The sequence below is a fragment of the Paroedura picta genome, chromosome 4 (assembly GCF_049243985.1).
Source record: "Paroedura picta isolate Pp20150507F chromosome 4, Ppicta_v3.0, whole genome shotgun sequence".
NCBI classification, from domain to species: Eukaryota; Metazoa; Chordata; class Lepidosauria; order Squamata; family Gekkonidae; genus Paroedura; species Paroedura picta.
This window is the reverse complement of record NC_135372.1, coordinates 125,771,299-125,797,206: the sequence shown is the minus strand read 5'-3', so window position 1 is coordinate 125,797,206 and position 25,908 is coordinate 125,771,299. Positions and strand designations below refer to the sequence as shown.

Genomic DNA, 25,908 nt, shown 5'->3' with positions numbered 1-25,908 from the left:
AAACAAATAATGGAGGCTCATCTCATTCGAGAAAACAACAACCATAAAAACAAATCCCAATCTAAGCCGATTGATTTCATTGGCACAGACTGGATCAGCTTTGCATAAGAATGATGAGGTTGACTTCACTAAGCTTTAATATTTAGTGAAGCAGAAAGACGAAGCCAGGCTCTCATTCATTACTGCACTGGTATCAGAGTAGCATAATATTACAGCACTGACATTATTTTCATGGCCTTAAGAGTGCTCCTTCTTCAGAAGAGGAGTCGGCAATTTCCACCAATTGCCCCTCACACTGCAGAGCCCTACCTTCTGACCCAGGTTGTTCCCGAGGGACCATTGACTCCCAGGAATAAATTTGGGAGGCTGAGAGGATTGCAACGGGGAAGGGGGGGGGGTGAGGCCTGGGTCTGTCCTATTCCGCAAGGTGAACTTCATAGGCAGGTGTTGTTAGACATGAACTTCTGGGATCAAGCCAGTTTTCATGAAAATAGTCTGAATAGTTCATTCTTGGATGCAGTTATTCTAAATGCCCTTTCCAGAAATGGCCATTGGCATCTATGGAACCTAATGGGCCGAAATTGGCTTTATTGTTTCCAAATATTCAAAAAGCCACACATTATTGCTGTTGTTATTATTATTAGATTCCAAAAATCACTTTTGGATTCAACTCCTACAGCCTAGCCTGGAGATTTATATATTTATGATGATGATTTTAATTCTGTGAACTATTTTACTCCTCTCTTTCAAAATGTTGAGTGGATTTGTCCGGTCATCACTGCTGTCCGTCTTCAGGACATTGTTTCCCAACAACGGGCCAAGTTAATACCACGATCATCGCTGGCTGAATGTAAAAGCACGGAGAGAGCTCAGGTCATCAGCAACTGAAACAGCATGTTAGGAAAAAATCCAAAAGCCCATTAAAGGGGGGAAATGGTTTCCCTCTGGATGCCTTCAGTGGCCCCTTCCTTTTAGCACAGCAGGCACATAAATCAGCATTTCTTAACAATGCAGATCATAAGCAGAAAAGAAAAGTCATGCTCCTCTAAGCCCATTGAAGTTTAGAGGTTAGGACAAAGCTTACTAGCCCCCATTAGGACCAGGGGATCCTCTGCCCCAGCACATATTTCCCACTGCTGCCCTAAGAGGTAGCAAGAGAATGTGTTTTAAGTGTTTCTTCCTTTTCCTCTTTATGGATAGGTTTTCAGTGCTCCCCAAAGTGAATTAATCTTGAGTTTGTACTACGTTAAGTTTTTTTTTCTTGACAGCCAGTCTCTTTTTAAATATGCCCCACCCTTTTCTTTGCCCCGTATGGGGCTCAGCCTGGCATTTCCATTGCCACAACTATGGAAATATCAGACTCAGCTGCCCCTTGGGGCACTGGTATAAAGGCGGGGTCCATCTCTCTACCATGTACACTACTGCTGGCCCTTATTGGTGACCTATGCACAGTTCAGTGCATCCCCATGACGTTCATCTGGCAGCTATTTCCTTGTGGCTTATATCTAAGGCAGGCTTTCTCAGCCAGGGTTTCGTGATACCCTGGGATTTCTTGACGGCCCTGGAAGGGCTTCCTGAATGGGTGGGAATTAAATAATTAATTGATTGATGTGTATATTTATATACTGCCGCTCTCAAATGTTTTGTGGAGGTTTACAAGATCAATAAAATACAATTCAATCCCCTAAAATACCCCATTATTAATATAAATAATAGCACAGCAAAATAATAACATAGCAAGATGGCAAACAATAATAACTTTCCATTAACTATATATATAAATAAAGGTGTGTGTGTGTGTGTATGTGTATGTGTGTTAAACATCAGGTGATACGACCCATTTTCCCCCACCTACCAAAATGGCCGGTGGTGGGCCTAGAGCAGGGGTAGTCAACCTGTGGTTCTCCAGATGTCCATGGACTACAATTCCCATGAGCCCGTGCCAGCATTTGCTGGCAGGGGCTCATGGGAATTGTAGTCCATGGACAGCTGGAGGACCACAGGTTGACTACCTCTGGCCTAGAGGTTGTGGGAAGGGGAGGGGCCTTGGGTGGGCATGTACACAGCTGTGCTTCCCAACCATATTCTGCATGATCACTCCAGTTGTAGGGTTTCTCAAAGCCTGAATAATGGTTCAGGGGTTTCCCAACGGTAGAAGAGCTGAGAAAGGCCGATCTAGGGCATGGTCCAACTTGTCCTTGTTTTGAAGTTGGAGGTCACGCTGAAGAGTAGATGTTGCATGTTTTCAGGCATGTACCTAAGATGCATACAGTGCAGTCGAAAGAACCATTATGATAGCCACGACTGTCTGCAAGTCTCTATTTGAGAATAGAAGTGCATGAAGCCGCTGAAGTTCTTGCACTTCTAGTCTGGAACACCGCCTTCTGTTGCATCATCGTTACTCATATATCACTTTGTCAGGCCTGTATTTAAACTAGAGTAAAGGTAGGTTGCCTTACCCTGGTGGGTTTTGAAATGTCCATCTGCAACACACGCCGCGTTGCGTAAGGCTCAACTCAACAGCGTCTCTGTATTCCCCCTGGTCTTTTATCCCTCACCCTGACCTTGCACGCGAAGGATAGAACAGCAGATACCTTTTGCCAAATCAAATGTATGGATGCCAAAGGAAAATTATTCCAGTGTGAGGAAAACACTCTTCAAACGCACAGTTAATTTCATTTGCTTATGAAATTGTTTCTGCTCATGATAATAGATCCTGTCCTGCTAAGAAAAAATACACAGAATTCTCTGCAATCTAATGGAGAATTAAACCCCAGGCCTACTTCCAGATGCTAAAAATTGTAACAGTGTCCTGATATTTCCTTTGTAATTTGTAACTGAGGGACTTTTCATAAATAGGAATGAGGCTCGAGGATGGGTGGTTCCTGGGAGTTTCCTGCTGAAAGGAAAACCCAAGATGTTTGTAGAGCTGGCAACCTCTGAGAAGTTGAGCCCATTTTATGCTGCATTTCTGTCTATTATATGGGGCTTTCTTCAGTATTTTTCCATGCCACTATCTAATGAAAAGTAACTAGAGCTTTTAAATATATCTATGCCCATGACCATGTTTCTTCTGCTCCAGCAAGGGAGGTCCCCATGCAAAAGCAGGTTCTTGCATATGCTGGCCATCTGGATGGCTATCTGCTTCTTCTTCAGAGTTGTTCATGTTAGATCTTTGGAGGTAGATGGAGAGCACAGCCTAAGCTAGAACCACTAGCTCTTGCTAAAGAGTGTTTACCTATAGCTAGATAAAATGCAGATACAATGGCACCTTGAAGATGAACGTTTATATCAAGATGAGCTTTGGTGATTCGCAGCCCATTTTATCAGATAGCTACATTAAGGGAAACAATACTGGGAAATCTTATGGGGAAGGTTGTAGGGCAGGAAGTCAAATCTTGATGTGAATGACTCTGTGATCCTTTCAAGTTTAAATGTCAATGTGAGAGTAGATGCATGGCCCTTTCCAACTCTCTATGATCACCTGGGATCTTACTGGCTTCTCACATCATCGGATCCCCACTGGAAAGCAGCAGTACCCTTTCCAGCCATCTGCAGCACTAGTGCAACCAAGCTGAGGTTAGCTGTTCCCTCTATTTGCAAAGTCCGAGGATACTGTTGTCAGCAAGTCTCCAGTCAGAGTTCTCTGGAATGTTATGCTAACATCCCTGCTTCTGAAATGTTTACCACATATTTTAAAAGGTGAGTGATTCACCAGCTGGGAATCACTGAACTTAGAAGGGTGTGGCCCTGCCTGGGATTCCTCCATAAGATTCTTTTAATAGTATCTGAACATTCCTATCCATCCTGATCCCTAAGAAGAAACAGGACGGATAAATACAGAGCTTTCACATTCTTTTGGTGAAACTGGGTAGCTTTACACACCCTGGTAACACTGCAAGTGCCCCTGTTGCTTTATTTTTTGAATGCAGAGAGGTTAAAAGCAAAGCCCTCGCCCCCCAATTGTTTTCTGCGAAGCTCTTTCAAGCTGCAATGAATCATCAGTAAACACTACCCCAAAAGTGCTTTGCTTTGTTAAACTTCTCAAGGGTTAAGGTTTCCTGGGGTCTGGAGAGGGGGCACTTCCAGATGAATTGTAAAAGCAAATTGCACCCCTTCGCTCTGGTGTTTTGAAAGAAGCATGCTTTCCAGACAAGACTAGCTGTCCCACAGCTTTTCCAAAAGAGAAGTGGAAAGATGGAGAGCCCTATTCCCCATCCTGGTCACAGAACTTACAGGGCCATAAAGTGTGACCTGTGCTAGAGGATGCAGCTCCGGCCACTTGTAAACTGAGCAAGGCCAAAGCTTCACTGGCGAGGTGCTGAATTCCAAAGAACTCTGTGTACTCAGCATCCTTGTGTACACCATTGTTCTCCTGTGTGCATCATTGTTCCTGGTCCCAAAGGATTTTGTTCGGTCACTCCAATCTCAGCAGCAGCCTGGCTGAGTGGTCTCCCCTTAATTGCCCCATATTCTGAATAGATATCCTCTCCCCAATTTAAATTATAGGAAGCCTAGAGTACATCGCCTTCAGCTTGTAGTTCCTGCAGGGAAGAAGGCCCAGTTTCTTGAATCTTGTGTTTACGATGAGCTTTTGCAAGAAAAGGCAGCTGATTAAGCTAATCACGCTCCTTTGAACCACATAGACCGAATTCTAACCGTGTATAAGAAGCTGGAACAGATTGAGGGACCTATTTTGCTTGCGAGTTTGTCTTAATTTCCTGGCAGACCATAGTGAAAGGAGACTTTGATTTAAATGGTAAGAGTGCGGTATAGTGGTTAAGAATTGGAAGCTCGCTGGGTGACCTTGGATCTCAGCCTCCCCTTGTTGTTGTTAGGTGTGAAGTCGTGTCCGACCCATCGCAATCCTCTAAGCCTTCCTGTCCTCTACCATTCCTCAAAGTCCATTTGAATTTGCACCGACTGCTTCAGTGACTCCATCCTGCCATCTCATTCTCTGTCATCCCCTTCTTCTTTTGCCCTCGATCGCTCCCAGCATTAGGCTCTTCTCCAGGGAGTCCTTCCTTCTCATGAGGTCGCCAAAGTATTTCAGTTTCATCTTCAGGATATGGCCCTCTAAGGAGCAGTCAGGGCTGATCTCCTCTAGGACTGACCAGTTTGTTCGCGTTGCAGTCCAAGGGACTCACAAGAGTCTTCTCCAGCATCAGTGTTCAAAAGCCTCAATTCTTTGACGCTCGGCCTTCCTTATGGTCCAACTTTCACAACTTTCATAAAAGACGCTTGCTCCTGGGGAGGAAAGCTATGGCAAATCTAGACAGCATCCTAAAAAGCAGAGACATCACTCTGCCAACAAAAGTGCGTCTAGTCAAGGCTATGGTCTTCCCAGTTGCAATGTATGGCTGCGAAAGTTGGACCAACCTCCCCTACCTCACTGGATTAAAACGGGAAGGGGAAATGATATAAGCTGCTTGGGTTACTCTTGGGGAGAAAGGTATCGTATATATAAATATGGTATAGATATAAATAAAGGTATGGTATATATATAAAAATAAAATAAGTATATAAAATAAAATTATCCAATATCTCACTGGATGTTTTTTGCTCATGAAGGATCACAGAGGGCAAACATTTTCAGAAATTTCAAAGGCATGGTTTATTTCAAAAGTGTGGATATTCAACACCTGTTCCAAACCTAATTTTGTTGCTTTAACAATATAAAATGGACTGATTGATTGATCGATCGATCTTAAAAGAGAATCGTCTCCAGTTTTTCGTGCCTAGTTTTTGAATTCGGTTCACCTCTTTATACTTTCCTTTATGACGATATAATTTACGGGGGAAATAACGCAAAGAGTATTTTGTTCTAAACAGATACGGAGCCGGGAAGAAGAGAAGCTGTTGAGTCAGGGATCAGTTACTATAAAACTTGGGCCTTGCGTGGTTCTCAAAGATGCTCTTTGCCTCCCAGGTCTTGCCAGAAGAGGAGGACTACGGCTTTGACATAGAAGAAAAGAACAAAGTCCTTGTGGTGAAGTTTGTCCGACGGGGATCACATGCGGAGGTGAAACTTTCTGACATCTGTAAACACTTCCCTTTTAGTCTGCGAAAGGAGAGCAAATCCTTTGAAAGGGCCCAGAAACAACACACTTAAGCCCATTTCATTTTAATGGCCGCGAGTAGGAAATTGGAGATTTTTTTTTTTTGTTTGTAGTTCCTCTCACAATAAACTGGCTTTGCGCACTGATAGGTTTTTGGCTCCTTTCTAACCACATTCTTGCAGCATAATTTCATTAAGAGATAAGGCAGCGGGGCCTCCCTCCCTCCCTCGGTCCCTGGGAGACGATGGCAGACCTCACGCTATGTTGCAAGATGCGATCGGCAAGGCTGCTCAGAGACTAGTGTTAAGTAGCATGCCTATGAAGCTAAAGAGCGCTGAGCCAGCTGGAAATTGCGGCCCATTGGGTAGCAACAGCAGTGCCTGCCCTGCCTAGCTGACAGGGTAATTAACACGGCAAAGGTGCACAACCTGATGAAAGTGTAGATAAGTCTTTAATCAGGGACTAAGGCACTTGACAGTGAAGAGGAGAACAAAATCTGAGTCCAGCTGCACCTTTAAGACCAACAATGTTTTAATCAAGGCATTAGCTTCCGTGTGCACACACACTTCTTCTGAAGAGAGACAGAAATAGTGGCCTAACTACGTCACCGGTTGAGAGAGATTAAGTGTGGAATTTATGAGAAGAAGCAGGATGTTGCCCTGCCCCCCCCCCATCCCCCATGGCTTTCCTGGTGTCTTCCCCAGCCTTCCTTGCTTTAGTGCTTCTTTCTTCCCTTCTCAGTCCGTCTCTGATGGTCTGGCCTTTTCTGAGCCAAGCTTCCCAGGGGTGGGGGTGGCTCGTTCCTGGTGGCAGTAGAATAGGAGGAGACAGTGGGAGGGGTGTACATCCCTCATTGCTCCCCCTCCTCCCTGGTCTCAGGCTCTGCTGACTCCCATCCTGCATTGGGGAGGGAGGGGGCAATAGATATTGGCTAAGCTCATCATTACCTCCTGAAGCAGCCTGGTCTGAGCCCCTGAGGTGCTGGCAGCGGTGTTGCCCGTGACTTGCTCCTGATTGGTGGAAGCACAAGAAGAGGGAACATAATGTATACCTTTCCTTGTCTCACAGACCCATGCTGGAAGCAGCTGAGTCCAGTATTCCTCTGCTCCAACCCAGGCAGTTTTAAACCACAATTGGAGAATTGCTGCTCTAGGCAACCCTGAAGTTCTCTGCCCATTCAGTTTCAGGGAAGGCCCAGATCTGCTTAGCTTTAGAAATGGAGATAATTCTTCAGAATCTGTCCTTCTCACTTGGGGTTGCCAACTATGGGTAGGGGAATTCCTGAACATTTTGGGGTAAAGTCTAGGGAGGGACCTCAGCAGGGTATAAGAAGAAGAAGAGTTGGTTCTTATATGCCGCTTTTCCCTACCCGAAGGAGGCTCAAAGCGGCTTACAGTCGCCTTCCCATTCCTCTCCCCACAACAGACACCCTGTGGGGTGGGTGAGGCTGAGAGAGCCCTGATATCACTGCTCGGTCAGAGCAGTTTTATCAGTGCCGTGGTGAGCCCAAGGTCACCCAGCTGGTTGCATGTGGGGGAGTGCAGAATCGAACCCGGCATGCCAGATTAGAATTCCGCACTCCTAACCACTACACCAAACGGGCCATAAAAGTCATCCTCTGGTGTTGCCATTTTCTCCAGGGGAACTCTGGAGATCCATTTGTTTCGGGGAAATTTCCAGGTCCCCCTGGAGATTTACAATCTTATTCTCGCTAATCACATATGAGTACGTGGTTGTTGGTGAGATTCCTTGTTTTTCATTGTTACATGAGCTCTGGCAACACCGAGATTTATCTGCTGAGATTAGCCAACGATTTTATGAATATGAAGTTCTCGGTAAAGAGATGCCTGAAAAATAATCTCTCTGTCATTTCTTTGGACAGCTGCCTATTGAACACTCGGTGCTGGGCGGAAAAAATAATCTGTGTTTTGAGACTACAGAAGCACACAATTTTCAAAGGAATTTTTTTCTTGACTTTCCAAGAATAACTTGCTTTGACCAGTTGCCCTTCTGCCCTGTTTGACCTTAAAATATTGCTGCAAACAGGAACAGCATCCAAATCCTGGCAAACAGGAGAGCTATTGGCTCCGATCACCAAAGATTTGAAACCTAGCAGTCATGCTTTTTATTGCATTCTTGGGCTCTTCAATTGCGCTTCGATACTACAAAGCTGTTCAGCATATGGTGCAGTGCCAGTGCAGCAGCTGTAGACCACTTGGAAAACCCTCTAGTGGCTTGATGCTCCCAATGGGGGAGGGGAGAAAACCAGGGTCACCTACCAAATGCAGCGTATTTTCCCTGGCATTTTTCAGCCTTTTATTTTCAAAGAGATCAGTGTTAAATTTTTAATTAGATAACCCTTCATGGCATTAAAGATGGCAGAACTAAGGATGTAGGTAAGGGTCAGTTGTACCTGTGGGCTGATTATCAACAGGGCTGTGTGTGCCATACTATAAAAGAATTGCAGTCAGGCACTTTGTACTAATGTATGCTGGTTGCAGAATATGGATTGCCTAATTGCAATTTTTTAAAGATGTATGGCATACGCAGCCCTGTTTATACCTAACCTAAGTTAGTCTGCAGTTTATAGTATATTTTATCACACCCTTTGTCCAAGGAGCTCAGGGTAACATACATGGTTTTCCCTTCTCTGGTTTATTCTCATGACAAGCATGCAGGACAGACCGAGCAAGCATAACTGACCCAAAGTCACCCATTAAACTTCATAGCAGTTGTAAGGATTTGAATATTCTAGATTCTACCACAGCCGATTTATGGCGACCCTGTAGGGTTTTGAAGACAAGATGAGCAGAGGTGGTTTGCTATTGCCTGTATAGCAAATGTGGACTTCCTTGGTGGTCTTCCATCCAACCAGGGCTGACCCTCCTTAGTTTCTGAGATCTAACAAGATCTGGTCTCTGAAATTGTTGTTGTTGTTGTTATTGTTATTATTATTAAATTTATTACTCACCACTCCCAAGTATGCTCGTGGCGGGTTACAGATGTCCAGTTAAAACCCCCATTAAAACCCTATTAAAATGGACAAAAAATACAGATACAGTAGACTAACAACCCAACAACATGGCGGAACCCCCCCAAAAAACCCCTACCCCTACCTCTAGAGGTAGGAGGCAGGAGGTACGTGCTCCGATGTTCAAGGATATCTTCCCAGTCACAAGAACAGGAACTTGCCTTTTTGAGAACAAAAAATTTCTCAAGAAGTTGTAGCCTGTGCCTAGTCCAACATTCTGAACTCTTGGGGAATGCATATAGCTCTGTTTATAGACAAGATCCAAAGGATCTGGTAATGCTTGGTATTTCATGCTAACTCTACTCTATGTAACTTGAACCACTTATAAATTCATTCATAACATTTTATGTGTGGAAGAATAAACATGTACAAATTATTTCATGATGATGTGGGCTTTTGGGGAAGAGTAGGGCAAGTGGTGAAAGGATAGCTGTGTTTAATTACGTAAAAGGTAGACATGTTGAAGAGTGGGCCAACTTGTTTACCTACCTTTAGCAACAAGGACGAGGAGCAGTGGGATCAAATTATGGGAAAGTAAGTTCCACTTAAATGTTAGAAAGCATTTTCTGATGATAAGGGCTGTTCGTAGATGGAATATACTGCCTTGGAAGGTGTTGGAGTTTTCTTTGTTGGAGGTTTTTCGGAGTAGGTTGGATGAGCACCTGTTGGGAGTGTGTGTTTTTTAAGTCCACGAGAAGGTGAGGGGGCTGGACTTTGTGGTCTCCTCCAACTCTGTGTGATTCTGATCTGAGGGGAGGAATGGACAAAGCAGCTAGCTTGAAGATCTTTCATATAAGATACCTGCAGATCATTCTCTTGTCTGTGTGTTTCTCCAAATGTACTCCTACGTAGAGCTGGAATAGGTTTTCAGGCCAACGTTTTGTTCTCATCTTCTAGATCTGAACTTGTTAAAAACAGGTCAGTGTTTATATAAACGCTATTTTCCTAGAAACATCTGGCTGCTGTAAATGTCAGCTATGACTTAATATTTGGTCAGATTTACTGAGTCGAGTTCAGGATGTCTTTTTCTCCTTCTGAATGTAGGCGAAATCAGCACACTTCTGATACTTTTACCTTGTATTTTTACGTTTCAAAATTCTGTTTCCTCTGGATCCAGTAGCAGCTAGCCCTCAGTTTGAGTACCACAACTGTATACATCTGTTCCCTGAAGTATGAAAGGGTTTGTTCTGATTACCCTCTAGCCAGCTATCTGTTCCAGAGTGATCCCTTAATATGGAGTAATACGGCACAAAGCCACCAACTCTGACCATATCTGGTTGAAAGACATACCCTTCCATGGTTGAGATGATGTAGGAAGGCCCAGTGATGCTCTCACCATATATAGCTATTGGGGGATATGTCTTAAAAGTCAAGGCTCTTTTCCCCTTCCAGTGTGACCAAATAGCAATGGGGAAGACTTCCTGGACTGGAATTAACAGTGCTGCCCTGACAGGTCTCACTAGATACAACCAAGGGACAGAGAAACAATTCTGGAAGTGCATCATCCAATTTGTCCCTTCATAGGTCTAATTCTAGCCTACTTCCTTTGGCCTACCCCTAGGTCTCCCGGGTGAGACAATAATGGTCAGAGACTGAAAAGTTCATCCATGTTGGTCCATTGTTGGAAGTCATAAAGACTGAGTACATGGAGGTCAAATGGTTCTCTTCCACAACCCCAACAAATGAGGACTACATGTCCAGCTGTACTATCTCTGGGGAACATTAAGGAACCTCCCCCATTCACTTCCTCATTCTTCAAATCTTGCTGGCTTGCTGCTGACATTGCCACGGCTGTTGCTTAGCAGCTTCTGCCTTTTCTCACCTTCAACATTTTATCAACCAAAAGCAACAAGTAGGCTTCATAGGCTCAAGAATGTCAAGAACCACTGGATTATGTCTAATGGTTAGCAGTTCTGCCAGCCACTTAAGTATTTGAAGTCTCCACACTACCTTAACCTTGGTGTTCCGTTGGTGATGCAGATGGAAGGCTAGATACTGGTCTCTGTATCGAGATGGGACTGCATGTGAAGAAGAAGAAGACTCTTCTTCTTCTTCTTCTTCTTCTTCTTCTTCTTCTTCTTCTAGATGTTGGTGAGAAGGAAGTGAAGCAGGCAGCCATTTCATATTCTATTGTTACCCGAATCAATTAATAATTGGTCATACAAATTTAGTTAAATATGTGCAAATTAGCACCTTTAAGAATGTTCTTATTAAAGCTAATATTCCAAGTGACTCTATCCCTTTCATTGGCTGGGCTATGTATACTAAAAATAAAAAATAGTTTGTAATAATAGCAGCTAAATCCTGATGGATAAAAATTATTGTGCAAAATAGATCAGGTTTGTATATTTTTTGTCCCTTTGGTGTCAATCGTTCAGCTTTTGCTAGTCTGAGAAAGGAGAAAGAGCAGGATGGGACAGTGAAGCCCATTCCCCTGACAATTCAAAATCTCCTTCAGCCTCATTTGCTTCTGAAAATTTTGGTAGGCATTGCCACAATTCCACACCTGTTTGCATTTGAAAATCTAAACTTGGGAGGTGGCATTCTTAGGAAGTTGAATTCTCCACTGGAGTTCATGGTTTGTCTGCACTTGCTCAGAATCACAAAATGCATATAGCCATCCATTCAGAATGCTTCATCTCTACAGCAAAACATTACCTACGTGTATGGTAGAATAAATCAATATCAAAGGGATTTGTTGGAATGCTTCAGTCTTTGCATGTTTTATAGTGCAGTCCTAAGCAGAGTTATACCCCTTCTAAGCTTCTTGACTTCAGTGGACTAAGAAGGATATTACTCTGCTTACAATTGCACTGTTAATTGTGGATTTGCAATCGATAAGCCCAGAGCGCATTAGGGTTTAATGGCAGTAAAAGAGGGATGCTATCAGGAGGCATCTTGAGTGCTATCTTGCTTGGAAGAAGCAATTAACAAACAGATGTCTGATAATTCATTGGATTTTGTCCAACATCCTTTTGGCTGTTGGCCATGCCAATTGATAGCTCTTAAGGAAACCCTGTGTCCTGTATCTAGACATTGCATTCACTTGTGAGAAATACAAACCACAGAAAAGTTTCAGAAGGCAAAGTATTGTAGACTGTCATTCCAGGCTGGTTCATTCCAGGCATGTCCATCATGAGGGCTTCTTACTAGACATGTCCTTGGAATTTCTACATACTTTGAACAACTGTGTTCTATACCTGAACTCTCCCTAGAAGCCAAAATTACTAAACTGGGACTATCAAATCAAATTTACTTAATACAGCACTGCTGCCAGGTAAAACAGCAAAAAACACTGCACAGCAGAAATGACATAATCTGGGAACCAATGCAAAATATAAAAATATTTAAAGTTGCATGATTAACAGGTACATTATAAACAATTGCATAGTAAAATTCCTCTAAAACACTTTTAATTAAGCTTTAGTTGTCTTCCCCACATACTAAGTACATGAGCACAAAACTGGGACTATCATACTTTGGTCACATCATGAGAAAACCATACTCCATGGAAAAGTTAATGATGCTAGGAAAAGTTGAAGGGAGCAGGAAAACACCAAATGAGATGGATTGATTCAGGAAAGGACCATGGCTGTCAAGCTGCAAGGCTATTAATAATAGGACACTCTGGAGAACATTAATTCATAGAGTCACCATAAATTGGAAGCCACTTGACAACACTTGACACTCACATCTTCTATACCAGCTTAAGCATCTTAGTTATCTTCAAGGGCAGCCCCAAATAGGGACTACTGCAGTAGCCAACTATTAATAAGCATCTGAGGAATTCTAGGTTGGTGAGAACACAACACAAAGCCCATTGGTCTAATTTATAATCCTGAATAACTCCAAAGTCAAAGTGTGGTCTTGTGTGTGACGATCCTGTGTCCTTTCAGATGGCTGGCTTGCAAGTTGGACGGAAAATCTATTCCATTAATGAAGACCTGGTGTTCCTGCGTCCATTTCAGGAAGTGGAGACCATCTTAAACCAGTCCTTCTGCTCCCGGAGGCCTCTTCGACTTCTTGTGGCGACTAAGTCTAAAGAGTAATACTCTTGCTCTTGGAGTTCCTAAATATCAGTTATTTGTTTGTTTATTGCCTGCTGCAAAGAGAACACCATAAGCATTTTACAAGTCCATCTTCTGGTTCAGTTTGGACAAATGCATACATGAAAACAGAGATAAAGAGAATTAATCGTGCCTTTTAATGAACCATAAAAAGAATATGCAGCAGATTTTTAATCCAGTGGAATTAATACTTTAGGCTTCAGTGCACAAATGAAATTGAATTAAAGGGAATATGCATTTACTTTTCATGAAAAATTGTCTGGTACAACTTCTTGCCATGTGAGACCTTTAGAACTAATGGGTGCTTTTTTCAGTATTGATTATATTTGTCTCATGTTATTTTCTGTGGATGGTTTTATTTCCTTCTGTTTGGATTAATAGCCTGTAATAGCCATTTTCTTCTTTCCCCCTTCCCTTATTATGATAGAATTATCAAAATCCCAGATTGCAGCGAAATATTGTGCTTCCAGATACGAGGAGCGGTGCCACCATACGTCCATGCTGTGGGGAGAGGTAAGAGAACTGAGTGTGATATGAGAGATGGACATAGAACATAGCCTCTTTGGCCTGGAGGAAAGCTTCAAAACTTGCTAAATGGAGCAGTCGGATACAGGACGGGGGGCTCGCTCCTGTGTAAAATTGCAGCCTTGCAAACCAGGCCTCCCTAGAAGGTGGGCCTATGCCTTCAGGGGATGTACATATTGACCTTCCATTGTGTATAATTGCTGCCAGAGTATAGCATATAAGTCTACTGAGGGCTGGCTGGAGTGTGTAGTGAGACAAGGGTGCAGTCTTCTTGTACTCATGGAGATGTGCCCATGCACGGTTGAGAAATGGTTCCTGTGGACATCTTTTCTGGTGCTCACCAATTGTTTTTAGGAAGTAGGCAGAGCCAAACAGGGCTTTGGCCCAGCAGGGCTTTTGATTGACTATTGAAGATTTGATTGGCTGTTCAGAATTTTTTTTTAAGCAGATTTAACAGCAGCTGCCACTGCAGTGCAAGGATCTGCCCCGTGCTACTGGGATAAAGCTGCAGCAATTGTTTTGTGGGCTGTCTCTGCTTCCTGCGGCAGCCATTTTATGGCAGCTGTTTTGTGGCTGTACCCACCATGCCACGTTGGAATTCCAAATGGGACCACAAATTCAAAAAAGTTGGGGACCCCTGCTATAGGGGATGTTGGATTGACCTGGGGCAACAGTTTCCCTGCTCTCTGCACAAAGGTTATCCTTAAATGGACTGCATTTGCTCAGGTCTCAGTCCCCCTTCTGGTACGGAATAGATTAGAATGGCTCAGCCCTTGTGATTGGAAGGCAGCATGGATTGGCCATGCCCTGTATAAATAATAGGAGTTGAGCCTTCCTGGACCAAGAGAGCCCCCCCCCCCCGTTTTTTTTTTTTTTTACACTTCAAGCTTCTGCAGTTTGACTAGATGAAATTGTTGACATCAGGGACCTAGAGTTAGATGTTATAGATTTGGAAACAACCTAGTCTCAAATAGGTTATAAGGTTCATGAATATTCACACTATTAGAAGTCCTTTTAACCAGTTCTTAGTGACAATTTTTCAAAAGCACAACTGGGTTGCTTCAACTACCCCCCTTTGTCTTGTCCAGAAAACCTTGTTTCCTTCATTGCCGTGTGTTATTAACATGACTCCTGTCCTCTTCTCTTCAAGGCTCAGTAGCTGCAGCAGTTGGGCTTCATCCAGGGCAGTGTGTTTTGAAAGTTAATGGAAATAACGTGATGAATGAAAATTACACTGAAGTTCTGGAGCACTTTACAGCATACAGAAACAGGCAGCAGGAGTTTCTGGTGAGTGCACAGGTACTGATTAGGAAGGTGGTGTTTTCATAAAATTATTTGTTTGTGGGAGGAAAAAAATGTACTATCGCACTGTTATGCAACTGAGTGCTGAAGAAATCTGCTTTGAATTACATCCCTTCATCAGCTAGGGAGGGTGCTTAGAATCCATGGCTAAGTTAGAACTCTACATTTCTTGTAGCCACAGAGATTCCTATGTAGACAATAACAGATGCCTTCCCTTTTAATAGTAGGAACAAAAATAGCATTTGGTTCTGAAACTTGGACACACACCTAAATCTAGGGTGGCATAAACAATCTCTAGGATTTTGTTTTGCATTATCTAGAGCCACATTGTTTTTTTTTTTTAAAACTTTTGGCTGATCTTGGAGAGCCAGCTTGGTGTAGTGGTGAGGAGTGCAGACTTCTGATCTGGCGAGCCGGGTTTGATTCTGCGCTTCCCCACATGCAGCCAGTTGGGTGACCTTGGGCTCATCACAGCACTGGTAAAGCTGTTCTGACCGAGCAGTAATATCAGGGCTCCCTCAGCCTCACCTCCTTCACAGGGTGTCTGTTGTGGGGAGAGGAAAGGGAAGGCGACTGTAAGCCGCTTTGAGACTCCTTCGGGTAGAGAAAAGCGGCATATAAGAACAAACTCTTCTTCTTCAGTAATATCAGGGCTCTCTCAGCCTTACTTCCCTCTCAGGGTGTCTGATGTGGGGAGAGGAAAGGGAAGGCGACTGTAAGCCGCTTTGAAAACTAGACCCATTGAGCTTAAGTGACTGGTTAACACCTGCAGACTGAATTCCACCATGCCCATTCCAAGGGATTCCCAACTCCTGGAAACTCTCTCTCTCTCTCTCTCTCTCTTTCTCTCTCCAAGCATATCCTGAAGGGGTCCAGGAATCTCCTTCCTGGAGTTTCTATAGCATTTAAAACCTTCAAATCTCTGATCGCTGCTTGGAGAAGGGGAAGGAGGGCTGACCATTCCATTAACTTTAGGCCCATTTGCATTTGTATAAAGGTGAGCTGAAATGAGCATGGAGAGCCATTCCCCAACCCCCTTCCTCTCTTGTCCAGAAAAACACAAGTGCCAAAATGCTCATTTCAAACCCTCCATAGCAAAGAGGTTTCACAGGAGGATAGCTGGTCTCAACCATCAATTGGGGATCCTCTGACTTTGGATTTCCATTGCACCATGCATGGGTTGTACTGGATGTCCTGTAGACTACCTCCACCTCTGTTATTTTACATGGGGGGGGGGGCACATGGGAAACAACCATAAGCAGGTATACTCAGAATCCGACTGATATCTGTTCAATGGCCATTGCTCCCAGGAAAGTGCTCTTAGGTTTGCAGTAAAAACCTGGAAAAGAAATAATAGAAAACAATATTCACAGTATTATGGCTTGTTGGAGGAGGGCTCTCTGTTACCTTCACTCATTATATAACAAAAATGTGTCCGTTTTCCCATGTGGAATGTTCTTGGCATTCCACACAGTGTGTGCAGTGAATGTGCTATCTGGGAAAAACATCCTCTTTTTCCAATTGCCCTTGGGATGGTGCAAAATAAGTCACCTCTTTCATGTGCACAGTAACAGAGCTGTAAAGGATTAGGTTTGTGCCAGAATACAATCAAGAATTGTAAAGGGCACATTAGATGTGATTTGCCATGAAATAAAATTAAAAAATACAATAAATGTGGGGGTTGGGTGCTGAACATTCCCTGTTTGGCACCCATATCCTGTATGCTTATTTTACAAAGACCAGACCCTGTACCTTCTACTTTATATATGTTGGGTTGACATGTGAAAAGGACTAGATCTCTGCATATCGTTTGGATCTGAGAGCCTTCTGTCCACCCAGGGCTCATCTCCCTGGTCTGCATATAATTTAGCTCAGGGGTAGTCAAACTGCAGTCCTCCAGATGTCCATGGACTTCAATTCCCATGAGCCCCTGTCAGCCCCTGCCCATGAGCTCATGGGAATTGTAGTCCATGGACATCTGGACGGCCGCAATTAGACTACCCCTGGTTTAGATCTAAGAGCCTTCTGTCCACCCAGGGCTCATCTCCCTGGTCTGCCTGTAGCTTGGATCTGAGAGTCTTCTGTCCATCCGAGACTCATCTCCCTGATACTGGATCTCACTCATTGCCTCTTTTACCACTCATGATTCTCAGCATGTTTTTTTTTAAAACAGTTTGGATTAAGTGTGTACCAAATCATATTTGCAGCAGCAGCACTTATCTTTTTTCATCAGACACATGTGGCGAAGTAGACACAGCTGCTTCAGACATGATGTTCACTTTTCAGGATCAGCATGAGAAGGCACATCTAAGAGCCTTACGTCTTTCTCTCACTCATCCTGTTAACAGTCCTGTGAAGTGTGAGGGCAGGTGTTTTGCAGATGCGGGTAAGGTCCAATATCTTGCCCGTAGCTGTATCAAAATCTGTCTGAGTAATGGTTGAGACATCTACCTCCCATATGAAAGCCCAGTAGGCCATCACGTGTCTACGTTTGTAGCTCTGAGAAATATTATGTCCCCCCCAAACCTATCAATCCCAGGTTTCTTTTAACTAACTGCTTCCCAGCATCTCCTCAATGTCTCCGTGTTTCAAATCTGGGAACCATGAATGGTAACTACTGCCTATTACAGTTCAGTGAACAGAGAGGTCAAATTAGAATCCAGGCGTCTAGCACAAAGGGAAGACGGTTTTCCCTGTCTGGGCCAGACGGAATAATCTGCTTAAGTAATAACAAACGCCTGGAGCAATGCAGTGTGCTAAACATCACTTGCATCCACTTTATTATTCTTCATGATTAAATGCCTTACAGGGATATCATTTTTTTGCATATAATTATTAGTCGGAATCATTGTGATAAGAGTCATCATGCTGCAGCCACAAGTGCATGTGTTAAACTTTCCAATAAAGTGGGAGAACGTCCTGTTGTCTGCTCTAGTGCCAACTAAAGGTAAAGGTATCCCCTGTGCAAGCACCGAGTAATGTCTGACCCTTGGGGTGACGCCCTCTAGCGTTTTCATGACACAGTCATTACGGGGTGGTTTGCCAGTAGCTTCCCCAGTCATTACCCTTTACCCCACAGCAAGCTGGGTACTCATTTTACTGACCTCAGAAGGATGGAAGGCTGAGTCAACCTTGAGGCGGCTGCTGGGATTGAACTCCCAGCCTCATGGGCAAAGTTTTCAGACAGCTGCCTTACTCTGCGCCACAAGAGGCTCAAGTGCCAACTAAGCATGTGCATTTCCGCCCACTCTGACTAAGCAATGCGCATTTGAGTCACCTGAACCAGAAAAAAAAACACCTTTTTAGTATTTCTTCAGTATTTCTAAGTCGAATGAGGATTCTCTAATCATCTTCGGCTGTCAACATAGCTGCCCTGAATAAAAGCTGAATTTTCCAGCTTTTATTTGGGCCTATTCAGAGCTATGTCTTAATGTTGTAAGGGGAGTTTTGTGGGGCACTTTGTATTCTGTTTTTGTATGGTAAGCCACCATGAGATGAGATTGTTGAGAGTGGCGGGGTAAATCAAAGCATAAATAAATAAATATCTGCTGGGCATTTAAATTTAACAGTCTGATGATCAGCTGTTCAGTTTAAATGGCTGGCAGCCATCTGAGGGCCCCATTTTGTTCCCCCTCCCCCTTCCAAAGGGAAGGAAGTGAATGAAAGGGACTCCTGCAATGACCGCCAACCTGCAGGATTTGTGGGGTGGGTGGTCCAAAGCCCCCTCCACACAGCCCAAGCCAATCCTGCGGAGAGAGTGCTGTTGTTTGGCGGACATTTAAATAGATCTCGGTTCCTTTAAATGCCTGGGGATGTCGGCTTTCCCAAATATGTTCTGAATTTCAGTACTATACCAATAGGGATTTGGAATATCGTGAAATAACAGTATTTTGGGGGTCCAATATACTCGACCGCCAAAAATGCCGACGAGCTAACTTCCATCCAGTCGGCAAAACGCTTCTGGGGTTGGCATGAAACCCCAGGGTTTCATGAAACTCTGTTTGAGAAAGCCTGTTAATGCATGATCTAACAGTTAACGCATGATCTATCTGTCTCTACATCCACACAACTGGCATCATTGGTGTTAACGCTACTTTCTCAAGTAAAGGCCTCTGCTCTAATTATTTTACAATTTGGGGGGAAGGCAGGAGATATGGCAATTATAATGGGAGGAATTTGCACAAATATCGTTGCACAAGCATATTTTCTGTAGGGGAAGCAGACTACTGCTGAGTGTTTGCATAACGCATCATGTAGCATTTCCCAGTGACACATGCCTAACGTGGTTGCTTTCTTTGAAGGGGTTGTACCAGTGGGTCTATCGAACGCATGAAGATGCTGAGGAAGACAGAGCTCAGCAGTCGGCATCTAACTCCTACTTGAACGGAAGTAATTCTGAGTCTTGCAAAGGAGACCTCTCTTTTGAAGAAAACGCAGATCTCGATCCCTTGAGTGACAACCAGCAAGAAGAGGAAGGTATGAGGAGTCTATTCCTTGTCAATGAAGGAAGCATTCTCGGAAGAACCTTTGGCTCTGGTCTGCTAGGGGGAGTGGCCATAGTTCAGTGTAATCTGTATTTTGCATTTAGGAGATCCCAGGTTCAAGCCTTGGCATCTATATCTGAAATGGGTACCTTAGAAATCCACGGCCAGTGAGAGCAAAGAGTACCAGTTACACTAATGGCCTGATTCTGTATAAGGCGCCTTCATGTGTGGCATGTTAGAAGTTAAGTAGAATGGAACTGAACCAATGTTGTTTTTGGCAAACCAACATGACAAAAGAGTAGTCAAGTATAACTGGATTGCTCTAGGTCATTGGTCTTCAACCCTTACAATCTCAGGACCCTCCTTTAATCCTTCATGTGGCAGCATGAGATCCACTGAGTTGCCAGTACACAGGAGGAAGTAGCACGACATTGGAGTCATGTGACAGGAAGGAGTCTTGTGTGCACTGAAAATGAATCTTCTCTGTACTGGGAGGACCTTGCCATACTGTCCCACTGCTTCTTTTCTGCATACATGCAGAGAAAGGCAGATGGTGTAATGCCCTTGTTCTCTACACATGCATATCCAAAACAGGTTTCCAAACAGCATGTTTTGCAACCTGAGAAGCTGTGTGGGTAGCATATATCCATAAATATTGGAAGCTTAGTTATTGTATTGCCTGGTTTTAATTTGTTGACATTTTCCTGGATGATATTATATTGTTCTGAGCCACCTTCCACAAGAAAAACACAGAGACATGCATACATTTTTCAGTAGACCTTACAAATGCATCTGTACGCTTTTCACTTCAATAGTATCAAGAGTGGTCTTGGAGGAGAGGAAAGGAAAGGCTAGCAGGAGAGCTCTCATTCAGAGGGACATTCATGCAGCTACCCTATAACCTGAGAGTATCTTTGCTATCTCCCATGTTGGTACTTTATTTAGAGACTTTATATACATCTATTTTTTTTTATTGACTTAGCCATCTGCAGTAGAAAACCACTGAGCCCCTGGATGTGGTGGTGCAGGGCAATTAACTTGGCAGCTCTAATGTCAAGCCACAAACCAACATAACGGCCTAGCATCTTGGCTTGTGGTCAGTGTATGTCACATTGGGCAAAGCTTTTGACTGAATAACTGCATCTCTTGTGCCACGTAGGATGCCAGCTCATACTGTCTCTTTCTATTTACCCAGATGGAAGAGATGGTCTTGCTGCCAAGCTGTGGGATTCTTGACGAGAAAGTTTTCCAGTAGAAGGGATTGGGGAATAGTATTTACTGACAATCCAGTAGCTGGCTAAATCTATATCATGAGAAAGAGAGACCGAGATGACGGAAGGGCGAGACCACATTGCAGAATACACAAGTTGAGTCTGGGTCCCAGCTAGGGTTGCCAGCCTCCAGCTGGGACTTGGAGATCCGCCAGAATCACAGCTGAACTCCAGACAACAGAGATCAGTTCCTCTAGAGAAAACGGCTACTCTGGAGGGTTGGCTGTGGCATTAATACTTGACTGCAGTCCCTCCTCTTTTCAAACACTGCCTCCTCAGTTTCCTCTCCCAAATCTCCAGGAATTGCACAACAGAGTTAACAACCCTAGTCCCTGCTCTGTATCAGATGCAACCCATGTTGCAGGTTCTCCTCCTGTACAGTTCTTAGAGTTAGGATCAGGTCCACCTTTCTCCCAATCTGAAACAGCCCTTCTCCCTGTTCCCAAGAGAAATCACAGACACACACAACAGCTGTGACTCGACTCAGTAGAATAAATATAGGAACTTGCATTTCCCCCAGTTCCCTGCACACCAGAAGGCCTAACACCCACCTCACAGGGTGTCTGTTGTGGGGAGATGAAAGGGAAGGCGACTGTAAGCCGCTTTGAGCCTCCTTCGGTTAGGGAAAAGCGGCATATAAGAACCAACTCTTCTTCTTCTTCTAACAGCATCTTGATCAGCCCCGTTTCTCTAGAGAAAAAGGTCCTGGAGGGAACTGTGCCCCACTCTAGTGCCATGAAAGTTAGAACAATAGCAGAGCCAGTCACGGCTTTCCAGTATCTCATGTCGTGTGGCCCTTAGTATTCACTGAATAGAATCCCATCTGACTTGAGGATTGTTCCTGTAGTTACGTGTGATCTCCCGCACATCAAGACTTTTAAGTTGTTTTGGTGGTGTAGAAATGGAAGAAAGGCCACTGACATCATTTTCAGATAATGGTTGACTGAGCAGAAGCTCAACAGGGCTTTTAAAGTTCATCAGTAATAAGAACATTTTAAATCCCTTCTGAATATTCATGGTTGCATTCTGAATCCTTGGCCTACTCACAGCATGATATCATGTAATCTGATTGGATGAGAACCTCTCCCCCTTCCCTGCAGGGGTGAAATCTTTTGGTGCTGTAGCAAAGAAGGAACGGGAGGGGGAGTGAATTGAAGGGCTACGCCATTGGCCTGTCTTCAGTATTGATGCTTGTCTCCATCACAACTACATACATCTAGTAGGCAACGGGACAGGGGGTTAACCTGCCTTATAGGTCTGGAAGTTTTCATCAGCAGCAAAGGGTGTTCCAGTTCAGACTTTTAAAAAACCTCAGAAGCCATTGCTAGAAGTCCAACAATAATGAAGGAGTAAGGCTTACCATTTGCCTTCTGTCTTCTTGCTGTTAGCCACGCAGAATGTGAGTGGATTTGGCCATTGCATACATTAAACAGTGCTTGAGAACAGGCAGCTAGGCGGTAGAGGACCCTGAGCATCAGATTTGACATGTATCTTTGACTCTGCTGAGTAGAAGGAGATGATTGCTTAATACGATTAAACATTGGTTTTCAGATATGGCGCTTCATACTTTCGGCCCGCCTCTGGTTATCAGTGAAGACACACCTCTCATCAGCTTAACAGTGGACAACGTACACTTGGAGCATGGTGTCGTATATGAATACGTCAGCACTGCTGGCGTCAAATGCTTTGTCCTGGAGAAGATTGTTGAGCCAAAGGGGTGTTTCAACCTCTCTGCAAAGGTTTCTATTTGGGCATTATTTATCTGTTTATATATCTTGACCTCTTTTTTGTGCGTGTCTTTGAGAGCTAATATCTAAAACAGGACTAACAAATTTAAATGGCTGTATATGGCAGACAACTAAAGGCTTACCTGAATGTGAAGGATTTGTCGTGCTTGCCTCAAAAGGAAGAGTCTTCCAAAACTAAAGAATAAATGCCAAGAATGGAGATGGTTAAGCAAGACTTATGGGTTCCAAAAAGTGCTTTATTTACTACTCAGACGTCATTGGCTTGGAGATCATTTTCAACAGGCCATAGAGATTGCAGGACTGAAGGGAGGAGTTTGTCTTATTATGTATTTTTATGTTTAGGAATCAGGAGTCACATTCTCTCTACTTCCAGTGTAACTAAAGCAATGTATATCTTTTCCCCCATAGAACAACACTGAGTGAAACAACAATTAAAAACATAAAAGTAACCAATGAGAATAAACATAAATAGAAAAAAATAAGCCATAGCTAGAGAGCTAAAGCATGTCAACCATTATATGGATCAGATCTTTAGCTGCTGCAATAACAGTCTGGGTATTTGAAAATGTCTTCCTAATTAAGATATTTCAAGGGAAGGCCTTCTGAATGCAAGGAGCAGCCACTGAGAAGACCCTGCTCTGGAGATTTTAGGGGAGGATGGAGTTTGAGGAAGGAAGGAACCAATAATGTCGTAGACCTCACCCTCCATTTTCTCCAAGGAACTGATCTTTGTGGTCTGGAGATCAGTTGTAATTCTGGGGAATCTCCAGGCCTTACCTAGAGGTTGACAACTCTGCCCCTAGCAAATCTTACCAATGTTGAATGCAGTCCAAGCCCTGCAAATTGAACTGAGCCCAAAAGTGTAGAACCCAGTCCTTGTAGGGCTTTAGATTTTAGGGTAACTTGACCTGTGCTAGGAACACTGTTGAGTAATAAGCTGATTCAGTAGGATAACAACGTCCCACCCCTGTCAAGTGGCAGACTGTCACAATCTGAGCCAGACAGTGATTCTAAAGAATTGTCCTGGGTAGGCCACATAAAGTTTATTGCCATCGCTGAGATTACAAAGGAATGAATAAATGACTGTCAGAGTCTGAAAGAAAACTAGACTTCCTTTGAGAGCACCGTTGGGAAACCCATAACTGAGCTATGCCTCTTGTGTTTGGTTTGCGAGGAGTGTTGACTGAGCAAATGATAGTATTTACTGTGCTTGGAACTTCTGCTGATCAGTAATAATGTAGTGGAGTGACTCCATCTGGTGCACTGTTAAGTGTACCCAATATTCCAGTTGGCCATTGGGTGAGGCATTTGAGAGGGTGCCTCCCAGAAATTTCAAAGATTTCACAGTAGAAATAAGCTGAGTCAAAGAGCACATTGCAGTTTTTATTCCTGTGCAGCTTGATTTCATGCATATTTATTCAGAAGTAAGTCCCGCTGAATTTAGTTGAATTTTCTCCCATGTCCTTGTGAATAGGACTGCAGCTTTAATCCAGCACATATATTCATTCATTCATTCATTCATTCATTCATTCATTCATTCATTCATTCATTCATTCATTCATTCATGGATTTATATATCACCCCTCTCAGATATACCGTCTGAGGGCAGTTTACGGAATCTAAAGCTCAGTAAAACCAATATATTGCACAATCTAGAAACAAACCACAAATTAATCAGCCAAGATTATTGGGATTGTTAACAGTTTCTAGCCAGCCAGATATTGGATATTCGGTAGCCAGACCACACTGTGAGGCTTGGTTATGATCATAAGCACCCTTATTCTAGGAGCCTGCTAGAACAATGGAGAGAAGAGCCCTTGTGGTGTCTTGAACCACCATTGCCATTCACCATTCTTCAGATCCAACCTCAGCATATTTACAACATAAGAAGGGAGTCATTTTCCATGGATTTTGACAACTTTTTTATATAGCCTTTGGGTTTCAAAATTTTATCTGGTTTTGATTGTTGCTCGCTTTGCGCAAGAAGTAAGGTGGGGTACAAATATTGTAATTTAAAAGAAATAAAAATTACGAGGCCATGTTTTTCTTGTAGAAAAGAAATTCTTAAGGAGTTGGTGGTAGATCACTCAAGTCAATAGATGATCTACATCAGTGGTTCTCAACCTTCTTAATGCCACGACCCTTTAATACAGTTCCTCATGTTGTGGTGACCCCCAAACATAACATTATGCAAGTGTTCTTTCACAGAAATTAAACCAAAACTGACGAAAGCATGATGATCCCTTGTATAAATTGTTTTTTTTTTCTGGGGGCGCTGCTGGAGTGGTTGGCAGCAGAGTGCGGGCACCTGTAGGAGGAGCAGCAACAATGGCAGTGCCCCCCCCCAAGCTGCTCGCCCTGCCGTGACCCCTGTGAAAGGGTCGTTCGACCCCAAAACGGGTCCCGACCCCCACGTTGAGAACCACTGATCTACATTCAACCTAATAAGACCTCTACTTTTGGAGTTCTTAGATATTCTGTGTTTCTTCTACAATTCATTGCCCAAAATGTTCTCCAGTGGTACTGCTGCTAAAAATGTTGCACTAAGAAAAACAATGTTATTTATCTTGCTTTAGATTTTAGAGGCCTTTGCTACTGAAGACAGCTGCTTTGTGAGGAACTGCAAGAGGCTCATGTCCCTCAGTAGTGCTCCTGAGACTTTCCCACAGTATGATTTCTTGCAGATTTGTGACACAAAGCTGGACAGTATCAGCAGGAGAGTTGCCAGCTATCAAGAGGTAGGATTCCTGTACAGAAAACTCATAAGACAGATAGTATCCTCATAACGGTGTCTTTAGACAATGTGCTTGCATGTGCCCATTAAGATTGATTAATATATTTGTGCATATATTTAATTATACTATACTTGTACAATCTAGAAGTGCTCCTTGTTTTAAGAACTGCAAAAAAGATCACAGCAGAGCCCCGTATTTGGGTAATATTAACCCGAGCAAACTAAGGTTGGCTTTATCAGCCCTGAGATTCCAGCTAATGCTTTCAGCTGTCCTGACTAGGAGGTATGCCCAAATTCCCTTATCACCGCTGCATATCTGGGAATCAATCAGTTGAAGATCTTCTGCATTACTTATTGGATTGTCCACTTTATGAAGATCTTAAGGAGAAATTTCTATACAAAATAACTTCAAAGGTCCAGGTTTTGTGAACATCTAGATTGAGCAAAAACAGTTTATCCGGAAACGTATCTGTTCAAGAATTACCATGAACAGTCGCCATGAACTTTACTTCAAAAACCATGAACCAGACAAAATTTATCATGAACTTTAGTTCGTGAGCCAATTTGAGCCTAAGCTTAACTATGCCCAGTCCAGCTGAGCCTTGTGAGTATCTCAAATCCAGCATTGAACACTGTGTCAATAATATCTTTTTCAAAAACTCATTTTGTTGCTGATTGGTAATGTTC

At 43.4% G+C, this 25,908-nt stretch overlaps 1 protein-coding gene across 5 annotated transcripts in view; it reads left to right on the top strand.

The window, feature by feature from the left end:
• The window catches only part of PREX1 (phosphatidylinositol-3,4,5-trisphosphate dependent Rac exchange factor 1), a 253,178-nt gene that overhangs the window by 176,295 nt on the left and 50,975 nt on the right, over positions 1–25,908 (top strand). For all 5 annotated transcript variants that reach the window (XM_077335562.1, XM_077335563.1, XM_077335561.1 and 2 more), the window contains exons 17-23: positions 5,930–6,022; positions 12,987–13,135; positions 13,585–13,670; positions 14,833–14,969; positions 19,286–19,460; positions 22,291–22,478; positions 25,064–25,225. In XM_077335562.1, the coding sequence (XP_077191677.1) occupies positions 5,930–6,022; positions 12,987–13,135; positions 13,585–13,670; positions 14,833–14,969; positions 19,286–19,460; positions 22,291–22,478; positions 25,064–25,225 (990 nt within the window). The remainder of the gene's footprint in view (positions 1–5,929; positions 6,023–12,986; positions 13,136–13,584; positions 13,671–14,832; positions 14,970–19,285; positions 19,461–22,290; positions 22,479–25,063; positions 25,226–25,908) is intronic.